General features: G+C 44.1%; 1 protein-coding gene across 2 annotated transcripts in view; it reads right to left on the bottom strand.

Annotated features, from left to right (window-relative positions):
• Positions 1-13,854: 13,854 nt before the first annotated feature.
• The window catches only part of LOC146188826 (uncharacterized), a 123,969-nt gene continuing 112,734 nt past the window's right edge, over positions 13,855-25,089 (bottom strand). For both annotated transcript variants that reach the window (XM_084603922.1, XM_084603921.1), the window contains one exon: positions 13,855-21,334. In XM_084603922.1, the coding sequence (XP_084460048.1) occupies positions 21,098-21,334 (237 nt within the window). In that variant the 3' untranslated portion in view covers positions 13,855-21,097. The remainder of the gene's footprint in view (positions 21,335-25,089) is intronic.

Genomic DNA, 25,089 nt, shown 5'->3' with positions numbered 1-25,089 from the left:
ATTATTATTATTATTATTATTATTATTATTATTATTCCGGGCCCAGCAGAGTGTTGGTATTGTTGTGACGCTGGGACTAAGTCGACCCGGCTTTCACTTGGAGACTCGGGGTTGATGAAGGATTGAATCTTCGAAGTTGGTAAAATATATACAAGCAGGTTTAATGGCACTTTGAGAAAACGTATTTACATGAAAAACAGGGGTATATCAGCAAAATGGCAAGCGTTAAGAGTTCATAGCGAGAAGCGTCTGGATGAGCCGTTTACCCAGGGCTCAGAGCGTCATTTCGTGCTCTGCAACGTCCTTAAAACCTCCTATGTCCAGCCCCTCTCTGAAGATGCTGACCAACCAGTTCCAGGGCACGCCCATCAGATATCGGCATCCAATCGAACACATCACTGCACTGATGGTCTGATGCACTGACTGGTCCGGCATTGTTTCGTTGGGCGTGGTCACTTGTTGGCGGGTAGAGCTTGGAAACGCCGAGGAGGTACATTTCTATTATTTTGCAAAGATCCGATATCGTGGTTCCGGCAAGTGGATTTCCTTCTCAGAAACCCAAGTGCACGTGCGCGCCACATACTGCTCCCAGCATTGTCCCTTTCCGGCAATTGCAAATCTTTCCTGCATTCCCGGGAATTCCTCTAATGGCCGTATGCGTCATGCTCCTTTCTTGTCCTGTACGTCAGCGGACGTCGTCTCCTTTGGGCAATAGGCATTCCTCACTTGACCATAGCGCTTCTCGACGGGAAGGGTGAACAATTGAATAAAAGCCCATGCGGCTATTTCCCACAGGGCAACATTTCTTTGTATTTTTCTTGACCTTCCCTTGACAGGGCCAATTTGGCATTTGCAGGGTCTCGACAAAGCAAAACAGGCTCACACAAAAGGATTCATGGAAACAGGCTCACTTAGCGCCCTTGCACCAACAGCACATATCCACAGCACATATGCATGCCCACAGGCGAACAATAGAGCGCGCAAGTGCGGACGATGCACGGTCATAACAGTATACAGACGGAGTAGAAGATGGAGTAGAAGCCGCTCCTCCGTCTTAAATAGACCTTTACTCGGGCCAAGATAAAGGCTATAGCAAGACTGATAATAAAGAACAATGTCTTTAAAAGAATACGCGGGTTCAAATTCAAGATCCTGATCTAGGGGGTCGAGATGGGAAGCCCGGAAAGAAAGCGCGCGGGTGGCGGCGTCGGTTGCCTCATTCCCCTCGAGGCTCATAAGAGCAGAAGAGGCGCCGTATTGGGCCTCATTCTCACAGCCGGTTTTTCTCTCCTCCGTCGCCTCCGCCGCGCCGGCGCTCGCCCGAGAAGGGGAGTTAATGGTGCCAGTACTCCCCGAAATCGGGTGGCCGGCGCCGTGGGGTTTAGCTCCAAGGCGCCGCCGGTCCAGCGAGCGGCGGACTCCGCCCCACGAAAGACGGACCAGTGAGCGCGCTCGCTTCTCTCACGTGACTCTACGTCACGGCTTGCGTGTCGCGACCGAGCGAGCGCTGGCGGAGCGGCCGCGCGGCCATCGCGGGCTCGTATGCAGACGGCGGTGCGCGAACACACAGAGAGAGAGAGAGAGAGAAAAGCGGGGGTTGCCCTCCTGTTTGGTGCCCCGCGAAGCGCGCGCTGACAAGAGACAACAGATGCCGTTTCTTTTTTTTTTTCATTTTTCAATGCACCGGGTGTCGCAGCTAAACATGACCTCCTACAAAACTTAACGATATTTCAGTTCTATGTTTGAATGAGTGAATCAAAAGAAATTTTGCAAGTTCTGGCGACCCATTCCTTTATTGATGACAGAGTTATTATATATGTTCCTATAGATTTCTTCGATTTCGCTGACTGCCATGAATAATATTATAGATGTGCGCATTTATGCTGAGCTTGGACACTGGCTTGATATATATCCGTACCCATTTTCCGTAGTACGTGCGGTGTTTGTACTGAGGCTGACATAAGAAGGCGTTCCAACTCTGAACTGCTACGAGAAGTCGCGACACTAAAAGCGGAATATAGGAGACGGGTAATTTTTTTTTTTATCTGAGATGCTGAGGTAACACTATTTTAAAGTAGTAGATTTGGAATTTCACTCCCTTTCATTTTGGAGCTACGCAAACGGTACCTCGTTGCAGATAGTTAATCTGGTAGTTTTTCTCGCCAACCTAAGTCGATCCAAACGCAGAACAGGTTCTTGACAAATTGAAATCATGTAAAGCATGTGGCTCACAAGTTGAGCTAAGAGCCATTATATAGACACAACCAGAACCAAAAACAAGTACGGAGTGGCAAACAAGGTTCGAGGCAGTAAAGATTTGGATGGACGGAAAACCTGTTGGCTAGGCAGGCGAAGAAGTCAAAACGACTGCCGCACAGGTGAAGAAGGGAAAGGAAGAGGTAATGGGCGAGGTGAGGAAAGGAGTAGAGGAGAAAACTGAACAAAGAAAAGAGATAGAGAGAAGGAAAAAATGCAAACAGCGGGTAAATGGCGGGGCAAGAAAACTTCGTCAAGGGGAGGAGGTCCAAGAAAGCAAGTAAAGAAAAAGCATATCAATGGAAAAGGTCGCAATCTCCCCGCAAGATGACGAAACTGCGTTTCAAGAGGAAGCCACCGCTTTTGAAGCCCCATTGCTTGCTCTTGCAGGTGATAGCGAATTATTAAGCGCTACCTTAATATCACGAATGGTGGTATCGACAGGAACGTTTCATAGCTGGTGAACAATGCTTATATTGATAGCAGTCTTGAGTTACGTGGAGTTTCGTACAGCTACTGAAGCACCAAAGCACAAGAGGCTAACAAAAAATGCCGATTTTATTTAATTTTGCAATATGCAGGACGTCACAGCTAACCTCGACTTCCGACAGATTTGCGTGAAATATTATTTCCGTCGGCGCCATTCTAACTTGATTTTTTAATGCTTGTATAAAAACCATCTTGCCATGTTTCGCGAACAATTCTTTTGATAGAATAGTTCATTACGTTTTCTGTGATTGTGCTGATTGCGAAGAATAATTTTATTGGAGTGAGCATAACTTTTTGCGGTTTAATAAATACTTGCTATAATTATACTCATTTGTTTTGTCGCAGTACGCGTGGTGTTTGTACCGTTACCAAAGCTGAGATGAAAACGCTTTCTAACTCCAAACTGCTGCTAGAGCACGGGAGACAGCACGCTTCTTTTTTTTTTTTTTTTTTTTTTTTTTTTTTCACGTACAGACGCAGAGTACACGACTTCCACCGCTGCAGAGAGGGCAGCCGCCCTCCGTATTTTTTTTTTCTTGCAGGAGAAAAAAAAAAGCGCTCTGAATAGAGTCGCGTGGGAGCGGCGAAGCCCCGCCCGAACAGGTTTGACGGCGTCCGGCGGCCCTTTATGTTTGAACATCGCGCCGTTCCATCCGTCGTGCGGTGTCCCCCGCCGGTGCCGCCGCGACGAAGAGGAGCACCGGCTGTGAGAATGAGGCCTTAGAGGACTACACAGTAATTTCGTCCACCTGGCATTTTTAACGTGCACTGACATCGCACAAGACACTTACGCCTTTTCGTTTCAGCTCCATCGAAACGCAACTTCTAGGTGTCGGGTTCGAAGACGGTATTCCGATTCTCTATTCAGGCATCCTAACCACTCAGCCACCTCAGCGGGGTTAACACACCGCGTCCTTGGCCCGCTTCTGACGCATTGTGTCAATATCTTTTACTTCCATCACGGAGCTTTAGTGCTTCGTATCTGCCCTCTAGGATTCAGTTTTTCGTGGGCGACCCCATCGCCAAGCATATGTATGTGTACGTAAAATCCGCACTCGCTGAAGACGCCGACTCATTCTAGCACCCTGCGCTAGTAGGTGACACTGCATCCATAGAAAAGGCATTCCAGCAGCAGGTCTACCTCACTCTTTCTCATTCGGTGGTGGTGATGTAACGGTAGCGTACCCTTTGCAGCGAAGGACACGCGAATTGTCCTGGCCTGATGAACATGAGATTACATACGTTACACTGCTCGTGCGCTAGCTGTGCGTATAAAGAAAACAGCACTCGCCGAGATAGCACAGAGAATTAAAAAAAAAAGAAACATACAAACATTCTCTTTTCGACACCAGTATGGTGCCTGGTACACAACAAAGATGAAATGTGGTGGGCCGTTGCTTATGAAGCAAAATATTTCGTAAAGAGCGCATGAATATGTCGGGTAGAGTTCACCGCGCGCTATTTATCGCTGCGCTTCCCATTTGAATGTGTAATTATTACTTGTGTAGGCAAGTGGATAACAGCCTTTCTTTTTCAATTATACTTGTGGAACCCCAGTCAATAATCGACTGACCTCTGTTTTTTCAATGCACTGCTTGACCGTTAGAAGTCACTTTCTTGTTCTTGAAGTCGCGATGGTGTTCTTTCAAGCTTGTTCTGACATTCCCAGTCGCCTATGTAGGAAGCTCATCCGTCTTTGCAAAGAATTTTGTAGGCGATATCAGGGTAACTTCTCTTTTCTAACTGGTTTTCACCCGTATCATATTGTATCATATTCCGACGTGCTGCGGGACGTGGGACTGCTATCGCGAGTTGAATTCACCGACATAAAAGACTATCTTGTGCACGGAACAAATTTTTGTGACGCGATACCAGTTTAATGCTTATAAATCTTAGGAAGCACACAATTTTCTGACGAGTAGGCGGGTGCAAGAACCATGCGTCAGGGTGCTTGCCGACGGATGACGCGTCGTTCTGCATCGTTCTCGGAAAGGTCAGGGATTTGCGGCATAGCGGTTTATGTAGCTAGCCTATAAATGTTACCACTTTGATCTAATTTTAAGAAGCTAAAGATTGACCTCACGGAATCGCTTTTGTAGCATAGTGTAGCATGTGCACGCAGAACGCAAAAGCGTTTTCGCTGTGGCATTCGTGAACGCGAAAGTTGCTTATGTACAGTTTTATTGCTCAAATACTGCAACGAAAGGGCTTTATTAATGTACAGGACTAGTGTCGGTAAAACTTGCGCAGTTAGTCCACTACAGATACCAAAAATGTGTTTGCCGCAGTCGGGCGTTTTTTTTTTTTTCGTTTTTTTATATAACTGGGCTGTCCAAGCCTTTGCGATTGATACGCCCAAACCATTCTGCTCTCCGTCTTGTGAGCTTTTCAGTGTTCTTACACTGGTTGGTAGCAACTTTGGGAAGGCAAAAAAAAAAAAAAGCCGAGATGGGCAGCGTTCTTGTCCCCGGGCCCTTTTTTTTTATTTTTTTGAGTGATTACTACACCTAAACACAGCACAGTTCACCACTGCTGGCACTCGGCAGCCGCGCTGGGCGACGCGGCGCAAAACACTGCCAACTTGCTCAGAACAGGCAGATCAACGTACGGAGGTGGTCGCGGGCACAATTAACACCGTGCAATTATCTTGCGGGTCACTTCCGATGGTGTCTGTATCCCATGGCGAACTTGAGACTGCGAGCAGTAGCTTCGGGCGTGCGAACAACGACCGTGAAAATGGCGTTCTAGACCGCGCGATGCTAGCGTCGCCTGTAAGCACGGCGTCAGTATAAAACCCCACCTATACTTTCGCTACCGTACATATATCTTGTGCTGGGCGCTTCTGCTTCGATCGACCTCCGCTGAGCTGGCTGACGGCTCACATGCACCGACAGGAGACCATTCCCTCGGACTCCCGTTCCGCCCTTAAGCAGCGCTGGATGATAAGAGGCTGCAGCCCAGGGCCTCGTCACCGAGGGTTGGAGGAGGGGGCTCATTAATTCTTACCTGCTTTATACAGAACTTCGAGCTACAAGTACCTACGAAGAGAGAAAACCAGAATGTGAAGAGATGGGCCTCTGCTAATATGACATCGTTTAGCTTTTGGGTAGACCTTGTCGAGCTGCAAAAAGAGGATATCTCCCCACCAATGTGGGAAGTCTCTTTTTTGTGAGGTTATCTGCACTTGCTTAGGAATTTGATAGTAGCTTTTTTTTTATTGTTTCCGGTCAATCAATAAGTCCTATAGCGGTGGGCAGCATCTAAAAAATGTAGCTAGAACAAGATGACAGGAAAATATATTTCCACCATCACCATCACCTTACATCTCTCAGATAGTTCCAGTAAACTAGAGGTTCCATCACTTCTTTTCTGGACAGAGGAAAGATCATTATATGGCTATGGTTGTGTTCTGTGTGCTGACAAACTAAAGCATAACCTTTGCTTTAATCACGCTCACCATACCTTGCTCTTTTTTTATTTCGGTGTAGTTAAAATAGTTGAAATAAAACGGCGAATATTGCAGAAGTGAGAAAAGGAATTAAGAGGGAACCGTCAGATTATAGGGGGGGGGGGGGGGGGGGGCAGGGAGCACATTTTTCTTTCTTAATCCGGCCTTACCTGGGGCCTGATTGTGCGTCTCCTATAGCGTGCAGCCTGGCCTCCCGGATCGATGCCATTGGCCGGAGGGGCACCTCGATCCCGGTTCCAGGCCACACTGGGGTGACTGGGAATGAAGCAGCCGGCTCCCGCCCTGACCTAGGCTGACACCCTGGCCTAATCAGCTGTCCACGACCCTGCCACCCTTTCAGCACCGCAGTGGAGCCGCTTGAGGTGTCAGGGACGTTATCCGCAGCTACCTGCCACTAGACTACCCGAACTCCAGAATGTCAAGTGGGTGCCCCTCCCCCCCCCTCCCACACACACACACTCCAGGTTGCTCCCCACCAAGAGCCTCTCCCACGCCGACGGGGCCTTCTTCCTCAGAGTCGGTTCCACTTGGACGGGCTTTCTTCTTCATCAGTTAAGCATTGCCCCTTCCCTAGTATGCCTGCTGTGTGGACAGCACGATATGAGACCCCAGAACACCTCGTGAGTGTCGTTGTTCAAGCTGCAGCATACCTCCCTCTTCTCGAGTTGCCCTCTTCCTCACTGAAGGAGATCTTTCCTCGTGGCAACGCCTCCCACAAGCCGTTCCTGTTTTTTCACCTTCTTGGAGGACACTGGCGCTCACGATCTCATTTAAATCAGTCTGAGGGAGCAACAAGCGTCACAACATCGGCGCAGCGAAACGCTATCGCGACTTCTCTACGTTCACTTCTATTCTCCCGTCCCCCCCCCCCCCCCCTTCTCTTACAATCTGCATACCAGTAGTGGTTGTGTCGGTTCCTCCGGCGGTTAACAGGCCCTCGCACTTCCCTTTTCCCAATCCTTTGCTCATGCAGCCCAGCCAGCCAGCCACTATCCGTAAAGGCCAATTTCAGCAGACTTCCACTGCCATTATTTGACGCATGGCCGGGTTCCATGGGAAGCTTTACAAGGAGAGGAAGGAGGCGTGAGAGCATGAATAATCTGCTTAGACGCACGTTTGTGCCCTGAGCTTGGAATTTTGATAAGCCCTGGGTTCGAAAATTCGATTGTGATGAAAGGACGCAGATGTGAAGTGAATGGCTGTCAGCACAACCAGCGAGTACAGCATCTGCTTTTGCCCTCGTGTTAAGCTAAACGGCACGCTCTCGATGTCGGTATTTCTTTTCATCACGATCAGCATCCTCGTTGTGCCACTTATATTCTTTCCATTTGCTATTTACTTTTTTTTGCCGATCAGTGCATGTTTTCCAGTATAGTATGTATACACTCATATACATTCCAGAGACCTCATCTAATTTCTCATGTGCAATGATTTAATGCATTATTTTGCTTACACGCATTTATCTGTCAAAAATTTTGTTAATAATAATCTTGTTTCTGAAACATTGTTGTTGGAAAGGAATGAGCAACCTATCATTCATATGGTAGGTTTTTGCAAGCATAGGTGTTTCAGTGTAGGTAGGTAGTGTCATATATGAGCCAGTTCACACCCTTGGCTGCATATTAATTGGATTGGCAGCATAGTTATCAAGTGAGTCAGCACAAACAGAATCATGTAATAATATTTACACCGATATTTTACTGGTCTCACATTTCTTAGGTTTCTTGTATTTCACCTCGGATGAAAATCGTAACTGCATGGTCTAACTACTTTATGAAACAATTCCAGCTGGAAATCATGTTGAGTTAGAACTCAGTGGGGTGCTGGCTGCCCGCACAGAAATGCATTTGACATACATATGAAATGCATTTCTGCGCAGGCAGCCGGCATGCACAAACGGAACCTTTTCTTACGGGTATGAGGTACCCAATTATGCATTGTGCTTCCCGTTACTATAAAAGTCATGTATAAATTGCATATGGTTTTTAAAATTTAGTAGTGCTGGGCCAGAGGTTACATATGTGCTGCACCTGCCTCCCATAGCAATGTGAACGCACTGATATTTTTTCAAAAGAAATCTATTACATATATCTCTGTGTACCTGTACCTTTCTATGAAGATTTTTTTTATGGCCGCATTTAAGTGCGTCTTTCATTTGGCAGTGTCAGCGCTAGTACTGTTTTCTTCCTGTTTTTATGTTGTTTGTGCTGAATTAGTGTATCGTTACACCCGCAAGTTGCTGAATTGTATTCTGTAAGTTGTTCTAGTAAATTTGTGCACTCTAATAAATGCGTCAAAAACAAACTGGCAAAATCACGTTTTCCTACAAATGGTATACCAGTTAAGTTTTTAATCTGTGCAGCTATATATTTTTTCCTGTTTGACATCGCATTCTACTAAAAATACTATCTCATTACATGAGATAAAAATTAAAAGCACATAATCATAACTGCATGCAGCTAGCTTATCATTTACTACATATCATACATAAATCACTGTAGGCTGATGCAAATATAATTGTATTTTATAAAATTAATGGCTCAATATTGTCATGGGACAATGACGAGGGCAAAGTTATGTGCCTGTGTTGAAAGTGGGAATACGCAGCATGTGTTCTTTGTGCCGGGCGCTGCTGGCTTGGAGCTGTTTGGCTCTGCTGTTGTCAATTATTCCTCGATAAATACCTGTGAACACGTCTACTGTTTATGTGAATACATTTATGGTACATTACTGGGGGAGGTGCCGATAGTATAGATGTCCTGAACCGAGCACCGGGGCCATGCTGCGAGCATATTGGAGCAAATTGGTCCAATCTCGAGATTGACAAATTCTTACCGGACAACGGATTTATAAGGGACACTGCAGGAGCACTGTCCAGTATACCTGTACTTGGGAAAACTGTGCGAGACACTGCCATCTATAGTTCCCGGCGTGTAAGTCTTGCCAGGCTGTCGGATATCTTAGCAGGGGGCATGGCGGGATTGAGTCTATACGCAGGATGATGTTGCAGTCGTGTTCAGCAGCCGCATGAACTGGGGCAAAATACCGCAGCTCTTCGCATGTTCAAATCAGACGAGATTCTTCTAGGATCACGTCAACTGCCCCGCAGTCCTTACACACGAGCAAGCTGAAGGCATCATCTGCTAATATCTTCAGTATGTGACCAATTTTGTCACTCTCTGGCATAGCGGTGTCTTTGCAACTTTCATGTAGAGTGCTGAAATGTCCTGAATGTACGTGTGATACCTAGGACATGGACGACTGGGCGCGGCATGCAAGCTCCTTCTTTGCAGCCAGCTGACGTTCGATTGGCTTACCGAACAAGTCAGAAAGCTTCCGTCCCAACTGGTGAGTTAATCCTTGTGGGTCTCGAAACAAACCTTGCAGTAGCCGTCAGGCAGAAAAATGTTGGCCAACTTCATGGCTGTTGAGCGCGCTCACATGCTCATACGTATATGGCAAGTTAGTCCTCCATATGAGCACCGTCCATTCCATTGAAAGTTCCAGGATTATGCGGGTGAGCATTACACCCCAGGGTGTGGTCTAATGCTCAATATTGGCGATTCAAGAGGGTGGCATTGCTTTTTATTGAAGGGTGCACTGGAGAAAGCACAAAATATAAGAAATCATGACGAGCATTCATGAAAGAATAGGAACACCATAATTTAAAAGTGGACCTTTAGACTATACGAGGGTCATTTGGGTTTATTTTTCAACGTAGTTTTCTCCCAGCTCCACACACTTATTTCAGCCGTGCTCCAATTTTTTTCATCTCTTCAGAAAAAAAGAATGGCTCGAGGCCCTTGAAGTAGTCATTCACAACTAAGATGACCTTTTCATCTCAAAAAAATTTCTTTCCACCCAGCCAATACTTTAGGTTTGGGAACACGATAAAGTCACATGGTGTGAAAATAGGAGAATAAATTGGATGAGGCACAACCTCGAAGCCTACCTCGTGAAATTTGGCCATTGCAACAAGCGATCTGTGAGGTTTAGCATTGTCTTGGAGGAAGAGGAGTTTTTTCCATGCTAACCGAGGTCATTTAGTGCGCAATTCTTTTTCAGTTGCTCCAGCAGTGTTGCATATATTTTTGTCCTTTTATCGTCTTGGTGTTATGTAGTCAGCAAAGATTACTCCTCCTGAATCCCAAAAAACAGTTGACATCATCTTTCGTGCTGAACAAACAGTCTCCCTTTTTTGGAGCCCCATCATCAGGCCCAGTCCATTGCTTTAACTGCTGTTTTGACTCTGGAGTGCAATGATGCACCAAAATCTTGTCAGCTGCCCCAAATCGATGCCAAAAGTCCCAAGGATTGTGATCAAGCATCGATAAACATTGCTTCAAGACGTCGGTCCTCATGCACATTTGGTCGATCGTGAGCAGTCGCGGCACCCAATGTACAGAGACCTTCATCTGCAATGTCTTGTGAAGAATATTGTGAACTCTCTACTGAGATGCCTACAACTTCAGTTATCTCACGTACCTTCACTCGGCAGTCTTCTATCACGATTCCATGAATTTTCGATACCATTTCCGATGTGGCGACTTCCATTGGATTCCCAGGACGTGCTGTATTTTGCGTCGAAGTTCGTCCACAATTAAATCTAATAGTAAATTGTCTTCAGTGATGGTGCAGGGTTGCCATGAAATTCGCTCAACTCAGCTTTATTTTCCGCAGCCGTCCATTGTTTTAAATAAAAAATGTTTGATCACTGCTCAATTCCTGTTTTCTATTTTCGCGAGAATCACCACATAGCTCAGCGCCAATAGCTCTTGGACGCTTACTGTCGCTGCTTCTAGCGTGCCACCTAGAAGAAAACAGAATTCTAGCATTTTTATTGTATTTTTACAACAATTAGCAAACGACCCGCAAAACTATATATAGTTATAATTTATTGGAAGAAGTCCGCAGAGGCGATTTTGTGAGAAAAACAAGATCCATGCGACACTGAGCAATGAAATTCAATGTTGCTGCAATGTTACCCAAGGTATGTTTCCATGATGTTTCATAATTATGTCCCAGCAACGTTTATGGGCATACGTCGCACAAAGTTGAAACATCTCAGGGTGTCACATCTAGACAACATTTGGAAACGGAAATTTGTAACAATGATGAGGAGGCACTGGCAATATGCACTGGCAATGCATGTAATCTGTTTTGAATCATACTGCTGTCCATGAACCTATAGTATATGCAGTATAACTAGAGGATACCATGGCAGCATGGGAATGAAATGGCCTCAGGTTGCAATTCTGTCAGTACTGGCGCAGTGATCCTCAAAGATGATTCATTTTTAGAATGAAAACATAGAGCTGGATCCAGCTAGGTTCAGAGTCTAGAGAAACAGCAAATGTCTGAGAGGCATATGGCAAAACAACTGAATAAGAAAAAACTTTGAAGTGGAGGATTTAAACCCACAAATTCTCGTAGGAAGAGAGTAAGGAACATCATAACTATATACCCGCAACCGAACATCCCATATATTTACCTGCCACTCTGCCATATGCTGCGCATTACATGCATATCATCTTCAACCTCTAAACACAAATAGAAATCATAAGCTGACAAGGTTAAACATGTTTTTTCTGATGCTGGTTTAAGGGATTCACTGTATTGTCAATGTGGAAGGTAGGGTGCTACCGTCAACAGCATGCCGGTGGCCATGTTATAGGTGCATGTATATAGGTGGCACTCTATTGTGCTTCATTATGCAGTCTATGTACTCTTATGTTCTCAGTTATATGTACATATGTTCAATACATATTCACTGCATACATATAGTACATATTATACAATGTAAACATTGTATAGTGATGGCTCGTAAGCAAATGAGAGTACTATTAATCGGCAGTTTTTTGGAACCAGCACTGTGGATAACGCAGTGGTCAGTCTCAGTTAATGATGTCACCAATAGAATTCAAACAAGGCAGTCGCATTCAGCGGGAGGAGTGGTCTCAGTTTCAGTCAGTCATTTCGGGACAAAGAATATGTCTGCAGTGAGCTCTGACTTCGGAAATAAAACCAATAGGTTCAGCATTACCTACAGGAATGAAAATCTTCAATGTCGAATGACCATATGCATGGTGGGTCTAACTCTTTCACTGCTCAGCTTTCTCAGTCAGCTTTCCACTCCTTGCCAATTTTGTTTTTTGCATGTTGACCACCTTGTCTTTCTTGCTGATCAGTTGCGTGGAAACTGTATGCTCGTAAAGTACAGGATGCTCTGCAGGGCTGTGAGCAGTTTTTCTTCTCATCAGGTCTCCTCTTGCTTGAATTCTTGGGTGGCAGGGACTCTTCCTCGTCGCCTTCCCTCGAAGCCATTGAGCTGAGCTGCTTCATCACTCGTCACTTTGAGTTGGAATCCATTAAGAGTTCCTGAATTTATCAGTCCAAAGTGTGAATGTACCTGGCATGCTGAATCTATGTTTATGTGGCCTCTCCATAGATGGCAAAACTTGTCTGCCATTTTTTTTTTAATGAGTACTATTGGGAGTGGCAGGGAGCAAGCAAAACAGGCAATGCTAAGGTAAAGGTATAATTAGCTAACCTTTCGCTCACGGTTCTCAACGCAGGTCAATAGCTTCGTTATGTACTTGTCACAAAATTGATCATAATCCTTACCTTAAAGAAGTTATTTAAAAAAAAAGATATTTCAGCACGCATTGATCATTGCCACAAAGTTTGGATCCCTCCTTATCACGCAATAAGTTTTCATGATTCGTTCATACCTAGGCCTTGTGTTTGGTTTTGGGAGTTTAACGTCCCAAAGCGACTTAGGCTATGAGAGACGCCGTAGTGGAGGCATCCAGAAATTTCGACCACCTGGGGTTCTTTAACGTGCACTGACATTGCACAGCCCATGGGCGCTTTGCTTTTAGCCTCCATCAAAAAGCAGCTGCCGAGGCCAGGATTCGATCCCGCATCCTTGGGAACAGTAATCGAGTGCCCTAACCACTGCGCCACCCCGGCGGGGCCTAGAACTTGTGTCAGCTGGAATCATTTTCCCTATGATATTGCTGAAGTTATTGATCTTGCTACCTTTCGTAGTGCCATTATTGGTTTTGTGTAAGTGTGCACCTGTAACTATATGTTTGTTGTATTAAACCTCTGCAATGCGTAACAGCCCTGAGGGTAAATAAATAATTGGGAGTAGCAGGGGATGTACATGTGAGGTCTCTCGAGGTTTTTCGGGAATAGAGATGAGAAGGGTTAATGTACTAAAAGCAAGCACAGCAGGGTTGTCAAGAGTTTGGGTATGAGACTGCTGCAGATAGCATGGGGCTGGTCATTTGGAGAAATATTGGACGTGTCTTTATCATGGCGGGAGCATAGTGAGGCTGATGACCGCACATCATTGTAAAATTCATGTGCAACCAAAAGGAGCCCTCCATGCTCCTTTACCATCAGTGATGTTACATCTTCAGTATATATGCTACTAGCATTTAGGTTAGATTCCAAAGTGCTTTCAAATCGAAACTGCAGCTCCAGAAGCAGCAAGGGAAGCTGGGAGGAGAAATCTGAACTAGGGCTATTAAAGACCTCAACCAAGGCACTACGCTTTCAGGGCAACACACCACGCAGTGCTGAAGCAATGCTAGGCTGGCTGTTCTGACAATCAATAAACAGGGGCAACAAACTTGTACTTAATACTACTGAGTTTATTTCTGCATTACCGTTCAAGTATACAAAAGAGAAAGAAAAAGAACAGTATAGTAGTGTAAATAGTATTCTACAAATGACTGCTTGAGAGTATTGGCACCGTAGTCACTTCTCTTTCCATGCTTTTATGGCAAGGTATAATTACACACATTCATTAATTATTGCTGTAGATTCATTGCTTGCGAGGTTAGTTTCCCGGTGCGCCTGTTAGTAGCTGCACAGCTCCACCAACTTTTTTTTTTTCAACACGTTGTGCCAAAATACTAAACGAGCCCGCAAAACAAGCAAGCAGTCAATCTTTAAATGTTCTTTGGCATCGCGCCAGAAAAGCAAAAGGGAAAGAGGAAAAAATCGAGTCAATGTACATAAAGCTCCTCTCTTGGCTACCATACTCTGCAAAGCTCTATTATAATTAGCCTACAAAATGACTAGTAGTCTGTTCACTGAGCCACTGGACGACCTGCAGTATCTGAGCAGCATCGATCGCTTTCCATTAGTCTGCAGATGAAACATGGTCAAGCAAGCATGGTGCTATACTTCACGCCATACATCACCGACATTGCTGCATAAAACACAAACATCCAAAGGTTTAGGTCTTTGAGCATTGAAGCTGCACATAATATGAACATATTAATGAAAAAAATTCAGATGGCACTGGCTGCCTAAAGTGCTGCAAGGCAAAAGCTTTTACTGGTGCACTGTTGGGCATTGACAACGAGGCCCATTTGTGCTTAACCAGTGCTTGGCGCCTTTACATGTGGTTTACTACACAGTCGGTTATGTAACAGCCAAGGCTTTGACGTTACCGCCCATTTCACAATATGACAAACTGCACCACTTGGCGACATCATCGCTCCATTCGTGCGTCATGAATTGACTAATCATTTGTTAAGTCAATTAGGTAATTGATTCAATTAGTTAATTGGAAATTAGCTGGTTAGTTCATCAATTTGGCAATTATGACATTTATTTATGTAATTAACCGGTTAGTCAATTTGTTAATTAGGTTATTTATTTTACTAATTAATGAATTAGTAAACTAACCAATTGCCTAACTACCGTGTCACTCTTTACTACTGAACCAATAACTACCTTTCAATTAGTTACTGTTTACCAATGCCCATATATGGTGTGCTCTCGAAATCTGCCAACAGCTTCTCCTGAAAACACGTCACAGCAGTGTCATGTGCAACCAGATGTGCATCTCAGAATGCAGTAATTTTACTGTTTCCGGACAAGCGAAAAGGAGAAATAAAAATGTCCCGATTTGAAAGGAACTCCTGTTCAATTCGATTTGCAGCTCGAAATGCAGGTCGTCAGCGGCCCTGATCTGTTAAAGAGCTCTCTACTCAAAAGCAAAGTATCAGCTGGAAACATTTTTGTTCAGATTTTTTTCTCTTTCAACAAAAAATGAACAAAGCATGACTGCTTATCACAGACAGCGCCAAAACTAGATTATGAAAAACAAAAAAAAAATCAGAAAACTGCAGAAGAATCAACAAGAGACCACAAGGAAACACACGTGCACATCTTCGCATAAACACAAACACTCGCATAAATACACATATTATTCGCTTTGTGGAAAGGGACACCATTGCAATCAATATATATTCCGAACACTAGGCATTGCCAATCCTTGAAACACAAACCGTGCAATGCCTCTTGCAGTGCTTTTCCCGTTGATACAAGCCTTGGCAGTCACTGCCACCGAGAAGCGAGCCCCGACACGCCAATTTAAACAAAAGCACCGCACGCACACAGCACCTGTAAGCAAACTAAATAAGTAAAAAAATTCACATTTGCTCAAACACTCACTGGTTTGCGGCAAGTATATTGTTTGTTGAAGCTTTGTGGCATGCAAAGGAATTGCGCTGGAATGAATTGAAAAATGTTCAGCAAAGTGAAACTGTTTAATTCTTGGTAGGTACAAAGGGCCCCTCTCTCCCTTTGAGAATTGTAGACTCAACATTAGCATGTTTTTGTTGCGAATTGAACGGGCTCTGATCATCGAAGATATTGGAAAGTTAATGAAGGCTTCAACAAGCAGCTGTGAATGCGGCCATGAATTCCTAGTGAATTGAAGTAACAACATGACCAGCATACACAGTCTTCCTTGAATTTTTTTACATTTACACTCTTCTGTGGCATAGAACTTCCATGTCAGTATTTCAGTATTTACATGAAAGTCAATTAAAATCACAGTGACCAACCCAAGACCGTAAAAAGAAAGGAATCCTCAGTGCATGCCAAACCACTGCAATGATCTGCAACAAGACTGTATTCCTGAAGTCACAGATGACTTCAACTTCTCCACGACGCCATATTACAGCTTCTACCACCAATGACTACTGCCTCACCACAACCTATGAATGTTCAAACCAAGATGCACAGCATTCAAAATAGCATTCATCAAAGCGTGCATATTACCAATGGGCACCATACCAGGACCCCCGTGAAGATGTCTGATGAATAAAGCACTTTAAACAGCAGCCATAGCCTTGAAAACTATCTAGCATAAACCGATAGTTAGGGCAGGCAGTATTGAAAAAGCTTGAAGATGTTTGCAACCTCTTCGCTCAGTTTCCGGTTTGCATAGTTGTGCACAGTCAAGGTTGGAATGCAGTCTACAGCCGTTTTTGAGTCGCTGAAACAATGCACAACTTCTTCAGTAAAATAATTGGACTGGGGGAGAAATGGGGGGGGGGGGGGGAGGGCAAAGTGCAAACATTTTTTTTGTGCTTTTTTTCTCAGCGGTACGCAAATATTTTTCTATCAAAACAACTGAAATACCACATGGAAATGGAACAAGTCCTTTTCTTGTGCCAAACTCCATACACACTGCAAAAATACATTGCAGGTATAGAACTGGTTAACTGCCTATGATACTTAAACAAGTGGTTGACTACCTAAGATACTGAAACAACTCCTATAATGCTGTGCACTTGTTTCGCGCCCAAAGACGCCTTAGACGTGCAAAGTGAGCAAACCTTCGCATGTTCAACCTCTCATGACCCCAACCATGTATGCATGCAGCATTGCATTTGCTGCAGTGGGGATGGAGGCAAGCATGTTTTTGTTTCTTCGATGCACATAGTACCGATGCACGTGTCTCTCGCGCACGCTTTTTACCTTCACTGCTGCCATTATTTCACTATTTGTATGGACACAAAGAGTTGCCATAGAGTACAACAAACTGACTGCCCAAGCATCTGCTGCAAAAGCACTTCTTCATTGTTCTGAGCACAAAATCGAAGCAAGGGTATTCTGCGAGCCACACACACTTCCGGCATTCAGACCAGATAAAAGAAAAATCACACGCATCAGGATTAGAATGTTCGACTTCATAGTTTGAATGAAATGTGGTACTGTATCATTTTGAAGAATTCCACTCAGAATCAGAGACCTCAGTCCTCAAATGATTGAAATATGTGGACACACCAATTACAGATGGCTTCTACAGACAGATATACATGCCTGAAACATAACCTATTTCCATATGTCAGGGACATATCCTACTAAGTAGTAATGAATCTGGAAACCGTCAGCAGCTTCAAGTGTACGACCTATCAGCTTCATGCAACACTTAGTGTCCTTAAAAAAGCTTGATCCAGCCAATATAATGCTCATTTTTCTGTCTCTCATGGTTACATTTAGAGAATTCCATCAAAAGTTTGGGGTGCAGGGAATTCAATTTGTTGTACCATGAAGCAGCTCTTTTGTCTGTCATTGCATTACAATGGTCACATTTAAAATAGCCTTCATTCATGCACAAATTTTCAATCAATTCATTTGAAGATTCACTTTCACACATCAACTAGTAAACATACTCTAGAATAAGATACTACCACAAAGTGTTATACTCTTGTAACACACACACACACACTATTAAAGGTGCTTTGGTCAAAAAGAACATTTGCCAATGCTCCAAGGTTCTTTAAGGTACTTTTGCACAAAAGTCTCTACGCTTGCATCTAATCTTTGGTTAGTAAACTCGGCAATGACTGCTCTTTTTATCAAGCAACTTACCGCAATAGAGCAGTGTGCAAATTTATCTCGTTTATAGGATTTAACGTCCAGAAGAAAGTCGGACTATGAGAGACGCCGTAGTGGAGGGCTCCGGAAATTTCGACCACCTGGGGTTAACATGCACCGACATTGCAACACTGCACAGCATACGGGCGCCTTTGCTTTTTTCCTCCACCGAAAAGCAGCCACCGCGACTGGGATGCAGGATGCCTGCATTGTGCAAATTAAATCTCTGAAATAAGCAAATTACTGAACTACTGCCTTATGTACCTGCACTTGGACCAGTTAAGATTTTCTTACGCCCCATTCCTGAAACAATTTAAAAAGCACCGTTTAGTTTCTTCTATCCTAATGAGAAAAGGTTGGCAACTAGCTATGTATGGTGATGTTTACTACGTACTGGACAGTGCTGCTTGATCAAAAACCATTTCGCTGATTGTTTCACAGCCCTGAAGTCTTATCACCCATCATAACTTCATAAGCACCAGGACAAACTTCTTTTCTTCTAGCTTTACTAAGATATTTGAACTGTAATAGATTTCTACAAGATCTACACAAAGAAAATTTTAAGAACCCTGGTACATGATGAGGAAGCAGGATAGAAAGTTATGGCCACACTGTCCCACTTCTATGTGAGTCAACAATGCAAGGGCCTTCAAGCATATGGCTGCTTTCCTTGAGACTTAGATTTACAGTATTGTCTTGTACATCTTTACAATGTCTCAGGTCACTTGTCACACCCCAAATTTTTAGAGGTTACAACTACAAGGACGCAACGTGAAAGGTGTCCATGCAATTGACAAAGGTTTGCACGCATCTTCAGTACAGTGCCAGCTATGTATAATCAAAGCTAGCTTCCTGGGATGTGATGAGACTTTTCGTGTAAAAGACACCGTCATCAGAAGCCGCCAGATATTGATGCATGCTGGAAGACTTCATGGGTTTCAAACAATGATGCTGAAATACTTCCCACTTAGAACAACGAGACAACAAAGTAACAAAGGGATTCACATTGTGCAAAGCTATGTGCAATCTAAACAAGGTTCAAGGGACCTTTCAGCTGGCATTTACTGCAGGTCGGCACAGTTATCAAGTCCGAACACTTAAAACTTAGTGCCACAAGTTGCTGTTTTTTTCTTTAGGACAAGTAACTCGGGTCACATTTCGCACGACAAATTACAGAGACTGAGACAAAAGACGGGTCCACAGATTGTGAAGTGTATCCGGTGAAATGCTCTGGAAAGTGCCAAGGAAGAGCTTGGGCCCAATATGTCAACAGGCACATCTTGCTCAAACTTCCAGCAAGATTCAGCTCAAGAGCAGGATTGTGCTGACTTCCCTGGAGGGCAGGTCAACGCACTGGTGCGTTTCGAAGACTGGTACAGTGGGCGAAAAGACCTCGGCATCTCACAACACAAAGAACACCCTGAGCACCATTCACGTGAAGACACCTCAGAGAGGTGCGGACTCGAACCACTTTGCACAAAAATTCTAACTGGTCCAGCTGGTTTAAGGAACAAATTTCCAGTTCATCCCAGTTGGATAACAATGGATCCCCAACAGGAATTCAACTGGAATTAACTGGAAATTTGTTTTTTAAATCAGTTAAGCCGGTTAAGATATTCACCTGGACTCCACCAGTTTGAAACTTCCCCAGGCATCACAACTATTGGGGGTGCCCCCCAACCTGTGAGCAAGGGTGGCCCCAACAGCTCTCATTTTCAGAACACACAAGACAGAGGACTTGGCCTACCGAACACTGAAAAAGAGAGGCCATTGAAAAAGCGGCTCATGGTAACAGTGCTACATGAAATGCCCCATAGCCTGCAGCCTGAACAGGGACTCTCTCTCTGCAAATGTGCTCTCATCCTCTGCGCATACGTATCCGAGGGACGCATGGCAATTCTAGTAGCAGTGAGGCTTTTTCCAAGGCTTCAGAAGAACACTTTGCATAATTCCTTCCACTACTGCGTGTCTGCGGTTGATTATTGGGTTAGGACTGCGAGGAGTGAGCAGGCAAGTTGCCAGCGAGCACTGTGAGCCAGCAGGTGTCGAGAAGTTTGATGCAGAAGAGAAACATTCAACTGCAACATTGCAACAATGTGCTGCTCCTTTGAAAGAAAACAAAGAAAGCCAACTACGTCAACATGCAGCGGGAACACTTAACTGAGAAGGAAAGAGTGCAACTACAAACAACAAAGGGTACAATAGCGCTCGCCTGTCACTGTCCATGAAGATGAGCACTCGCACAGCCGGGTGATAGAACTGGAGAGTGCTAGCAGTACAGGAAATCACGTGAACGTTTTGTGGGAAATGGGTTAATTTGATGACTGTAACAAACAAGATGCCATTCATCTGAAATTCTTTTAATGCTGAAGACTGAAAAGAGTAATGCGAAAAATGTAGTGCAGATGTTCCTGCACAAAACTCTTGCACGGAAACAAGTGAACACAGCACTGAAAGCTAACAAAATATAACATTCTTCACAAAAAAGAAATGCAAACGTTGCTAGGCACACAGAAGAAAAAAACATTGCCAGTATCTTAATCGGCTTTTTTCAAAACAAAGAAAAAGCCAGAGCTGTAAGCATCATTACTCGCATGATGACTGGCAGAGAAACTGTTTTAAACACCAGGAAAAAATGAGGAAAAATACTTGCAGCTAACACCGACAAATTACACCAGTAGGAAATGCCGAAGACACTATACAGTATGGCAGAAGAGAGCCAAAGATGTCAACATCTTGCTTCACACCACACCTAAAGGCTTCTGACAGTTTTTCGCTTTTTTGTGTCACACAGGTACAGGAGATGCACCAGGCACAGTCACTAGAGAGGGCTTCGAAAGTACCGCAGCTTGTCAATGAACTGGCAACAAAAACTTGGGCGAAGTAGTGATGGCAAATCCTGTTGGCCAGGAAGTCGAGGAATATTGGCTCGGTAGCTTCAAGTGGTCAACACTCTGGAAAGGAAAGCATACCCAGACCAGCTGATGGACGCCAGTCATGAAAGCAACAATTTCCGACTGCTCAGAGTGCACTAGAAAGATGTGCATTCCACTCAATGACTTGCTGAAAACTGTCATACGTTCCAGAGTGCCATGAGCAAGCTACGGTACAATGAGATCTCTTCTCAGTGACTGAAAAAAGGTGATGTGTCGTCGTCATCGTGGTCGGGACTCTGGCGGCGTCGGCGGCTTACTTGCGGTGCTCGAGGCTCGTGTAGGGGAAGTAGTAGAGCTGCTGGGCGAGGTTGAGCTGCCATCCGGAGGCATGCAGCTCGATCAGTTCAAGCAGTGTCTTGCGTGCTTGGGCCGACAGGCCGGGCTGGACGAAGGCCTCCCGCAGGCGACCCACCAAAGTAGCCATGCGCTGGGGAGCGTCACGCTCGACAGCCTTGCCGGCGATCGTCAGCACTGACCGCAGGCACTCCATCTGCAAGAGTGACAAAAGCAATGGTCGCCATGCTAGCCAGCACAGAGGACAGGCTCGCACAATTTGCTCTCTGCAAAGATCAGCTTTAAGAGCACAACTGCAGAGGGCTAAAAAAAAAGCAAAAAAGTTTGCTTGGTTTGGTTTGTGGGGTTGCACGTCCCAAAGCGACTAGGGCAATGAGAGGAGGGCTCCAGAAAGTTCGATCAGCTGGGGTTCTCTAACATGCACTAACATCGCACAGCACACGGGCGCACTGCTTTTCAAAGTAATAAGCCAGCTCTGCTTGAGGTGTTCGCAAAAAAGTGACTGGTGATGACAAATTGCAGAAGCTCATTGATGTGTTTGTCTGTACATTCATTTTTGCTTTACTCGACTCCGGTACAACCAATGACTCGAGCACTATAAAAATACTTGGGTATAAAGAGACGGGCACAAAAAAACCTAGATGAAAGTTGAGAGTGCAGCAATAATTTTGCAGAAGTTAGGCAGATACTAGGCCCCTGGAAGTGCTGTATGAGCACAGGACTAAAGATGATGATGCAAAGAAGAATCATAATGAAAACCACTCACGCTTCCTAGCCAGATCTCTGCCTGCACATACAGCCTGTTATCACACTTTGTATAAACATCAAAAGTACACTACTAACGCATACCTCGTCACATGTACCAACTTTTGCCCAAGATTTCTTGACTAAGTAACCAAATGCAGGAAACGTCACAAAGCAAAATTTTCTTATCTGCATAAGCCACAGTGCTCTCGAGCCTGTTATATGCTACACTCTACACCTAAGTTAGAGCAACTTTACATCACCATGTAGAGAAAAATTATGCAAGGAACCTTTGGAGGCCACCTTTGCATAAACATTGCATTTCATTCGTCACTATATGAAACTAGATTTAACCCACCTTTCGGCAGTATTATTCCGACTCTAAAAAATAATGCGTAAAAAGAATAATGCTGACCAGAAAAAAATTAGATCATTCATTGTGTGCAGTCTGAGGCACTGTGGTGCTTCCATATTGCCAAAAAAAAGTGAATAGTAAGTTCCCGTTCCAAGTGGTGCGTAATAGCAGTTCTTTTTTCTGCTCTCACTTTGACAGGGAAAAATTAAAATAGAGCATACAGAGCCTACAATTCATTCCACATCGCTGTAAAATCCTAACTTCATAATCAGCAGCGAAATGGTTGATGTAGACCATACACAAAACTATGAGACAGCTCACTGCCAGTCATTCTGATGCATCTGCCTTTTTGCAAGTAAGAATGAATTTAAGTATATCCAACACCAACCGTCCCAATTCAACATTGCAAAGCTGAATGTAGCAGATGCATCTCGGTTTCCTTGCCAATGAGGCTAGCGATCCCCTCATCGTCACCGTGGCCTTAGTTACGGCCTTGTGCCAATAAATCATATCCTGCACAGTCAATTATAAAGCAACTCCAGAGAAAGAGTAATTAAAATATGTTTGAAACAGTGAAAGAAATGAGGCTCAAGCTAACAAAAGCCCTGACAAGTGGATGCCAGCTCACTGATCCGTTATATCAGCAGCGTCTGGCTCGTCATATATTTAAAATAGGATTTTTACACAGGTTTCCTAGGTGTTGTGGAGCCTCCTACATTATGTTTTTCTAAAAGAAAGATGCATAAGTTTACTTGCTGTTACATTGCCTGAATTAGATTAAGTTTCTGAATATCACTCATGTCAATAAATTACTTGTTTTCCTGTTGCTTATTATGCTCTCAGATTAATACATAATTTCCGTACATAACTTCCATCGTATGATGCAAATTTCCTGAAATTAGGAGCGGGCTGAAGTGCAGTTTGAAAGTGTTTTTGCAGCTCCCAATACACATGTCTGTGTTTGAGATTTAGTTTATAGAATCTAATGTATCAAGCAGCCAGGTTGACATGGGAGGCCATTATTTCTCATAGGCACCATACCGTAATGGAGAGATCTGAAAATTTCAACTACCTGAGGTTAAAGAGCAGCTGCATCACTTTTAGAGAATTCGCGATATCAAGGTAATGCATGCAAAGTGTTTGTGCACTAGCATACAAACTCATGATGTAATTGACAATGAAACCTCGAGCTTCTCCTCACAGCACTTAAATTCTGAGGAGAATCTTGGTGATGACATCACAGACGGTAATATTTCTGATGTTCGTCGCCTTCGCCCACATTCTCTTGCACATTTTCCAACGGTGCTAATCAATATATCTAGGGCCTTGTTTTCAGCAGCCTTGTTTTCATTTCTTCAGACCAAGTGTGCTTATGCAGGAAACATACCGGTGCCATCAATGACGTCATCATGCGTCCCCCAACCGTCGCTGTGTAGTGCGATGAAAGCTGATAGCCGTCGCTCTTTTAATCGTGAATTGCGTCATTGTTTCAAATGCTAGCACCAAGATATTTCCCATGCTTTAAGTGCAAACTATAATCTTTCAAACGCTCGAAACTCATCGAATTCTAAAACTGGTGCAGTTTCTCTTTAAAGTGCACTGACAAAATCGCAAAGTACACAGGTGCCTTTCTTTTCACCTCGACATCAAAAAGCAGCTTCCACAGCCGGGAATTAATCTTGCGCCCCTGGGTTCACCAGCCGAGCGCCCTAACCACTGAGCCACCACAGTGTAGGCACGCATGTGACAGTGAATCTGGCCATAAGCGGACGGTTTTTAAGGCGAAAGCCTTTAGTACCTCATACTGTCATCCACAAATGTATCTGTGTTTCGGGTGCATGCCTTATATGGGCATATGCCAACCACTATTGAATCGATACTAAATCAATAGCAATCGGATTATTTTGGAACATGATTTAAGCATTTTCAAGATAATTTCATGATAATTTATGACTAATAATAAAATAGTTAGGCAGATGCCTATAGGAACCCATGCATTTGGAGGTGATCGTAACTATCACTAACCATCACTTACTAGTTAAAAGGTGTTTAACTAACACTAACCAGACATTAACTAGTACTCAGAAAGTGCAAGTCATAGTTAACTATCACTAACCAATAGTAATGGTTAGACGTTTCGAGACGTCCATACCCCTCACATGGTGATGTCATCGGCCGTGACATCATGACCAGATGTGACATCATGATAGTAGAGAATGACATGATAGTGACGTCATAATAATATCCGGTCATGTCTAATAACCAGAAGTGATAATGACATGACATCTGGTCATGACGTCATGACTGGTGATGACGTCACTAGGAGAGTCACGCATATATGAAGCTGACCCCACCAAGCATTCCATCCCGACGTCTGTGCGGAGCCTTTCATTTGGTGCTTCCTCGAATACCACACAAAAGAGCATGTATAGAAACAGACACAGTGCAGCAGGCATCAGCGACATTTTAAATTTGTTGACAGCAAAGAAAAGGCACAGTCTCTGTCACAATTCTAGTCAATCACACACGGTCTCGCAGTCAATGCCTAAGCAGCGCGGCGGGGAAGGCTTTTTTTTGCCTTGAAGCAGTTTAGTGAGCCAAAGTGCCCCAGAATTCTTTTTTTCCGGCTCTCAACGAGTCCAGCTCATTATGTGTTCTCTGGCACTCAATTTCCAGAGTGCAGCGAGTAGGGTTCAATCGTAGGTATTCACACTCGGCTAACAAATGGTGGTGTGGGTAGTAGATGATGATTTTGACTTAAATTTTGTACAAAATAAATGTTCGCTGGTGGTTAAGGAACAGTAAAAAATTCAGCTAACATTTCAAATCTGCCAACTTGCTAATCTTATGGG

The sequence above is a fragment of the Amblyomma maculatum genome, chromosome 5 (assembly GCF_055883805.1).
Source record: "Amblyomma maculatum isolate TAMU_Amacu chromosome 5, ASM5588380v1, whole genome shotgun sequence".
NCBI lineage: Eukaryota > Metazoa > Arthropoda > Arachnida > Ixodida > Ixodidae > Amblyomma > Amblyomma maculatum.
This window is presented reverse-complemented; position numbering and strand designations above follow the sequence as displayed.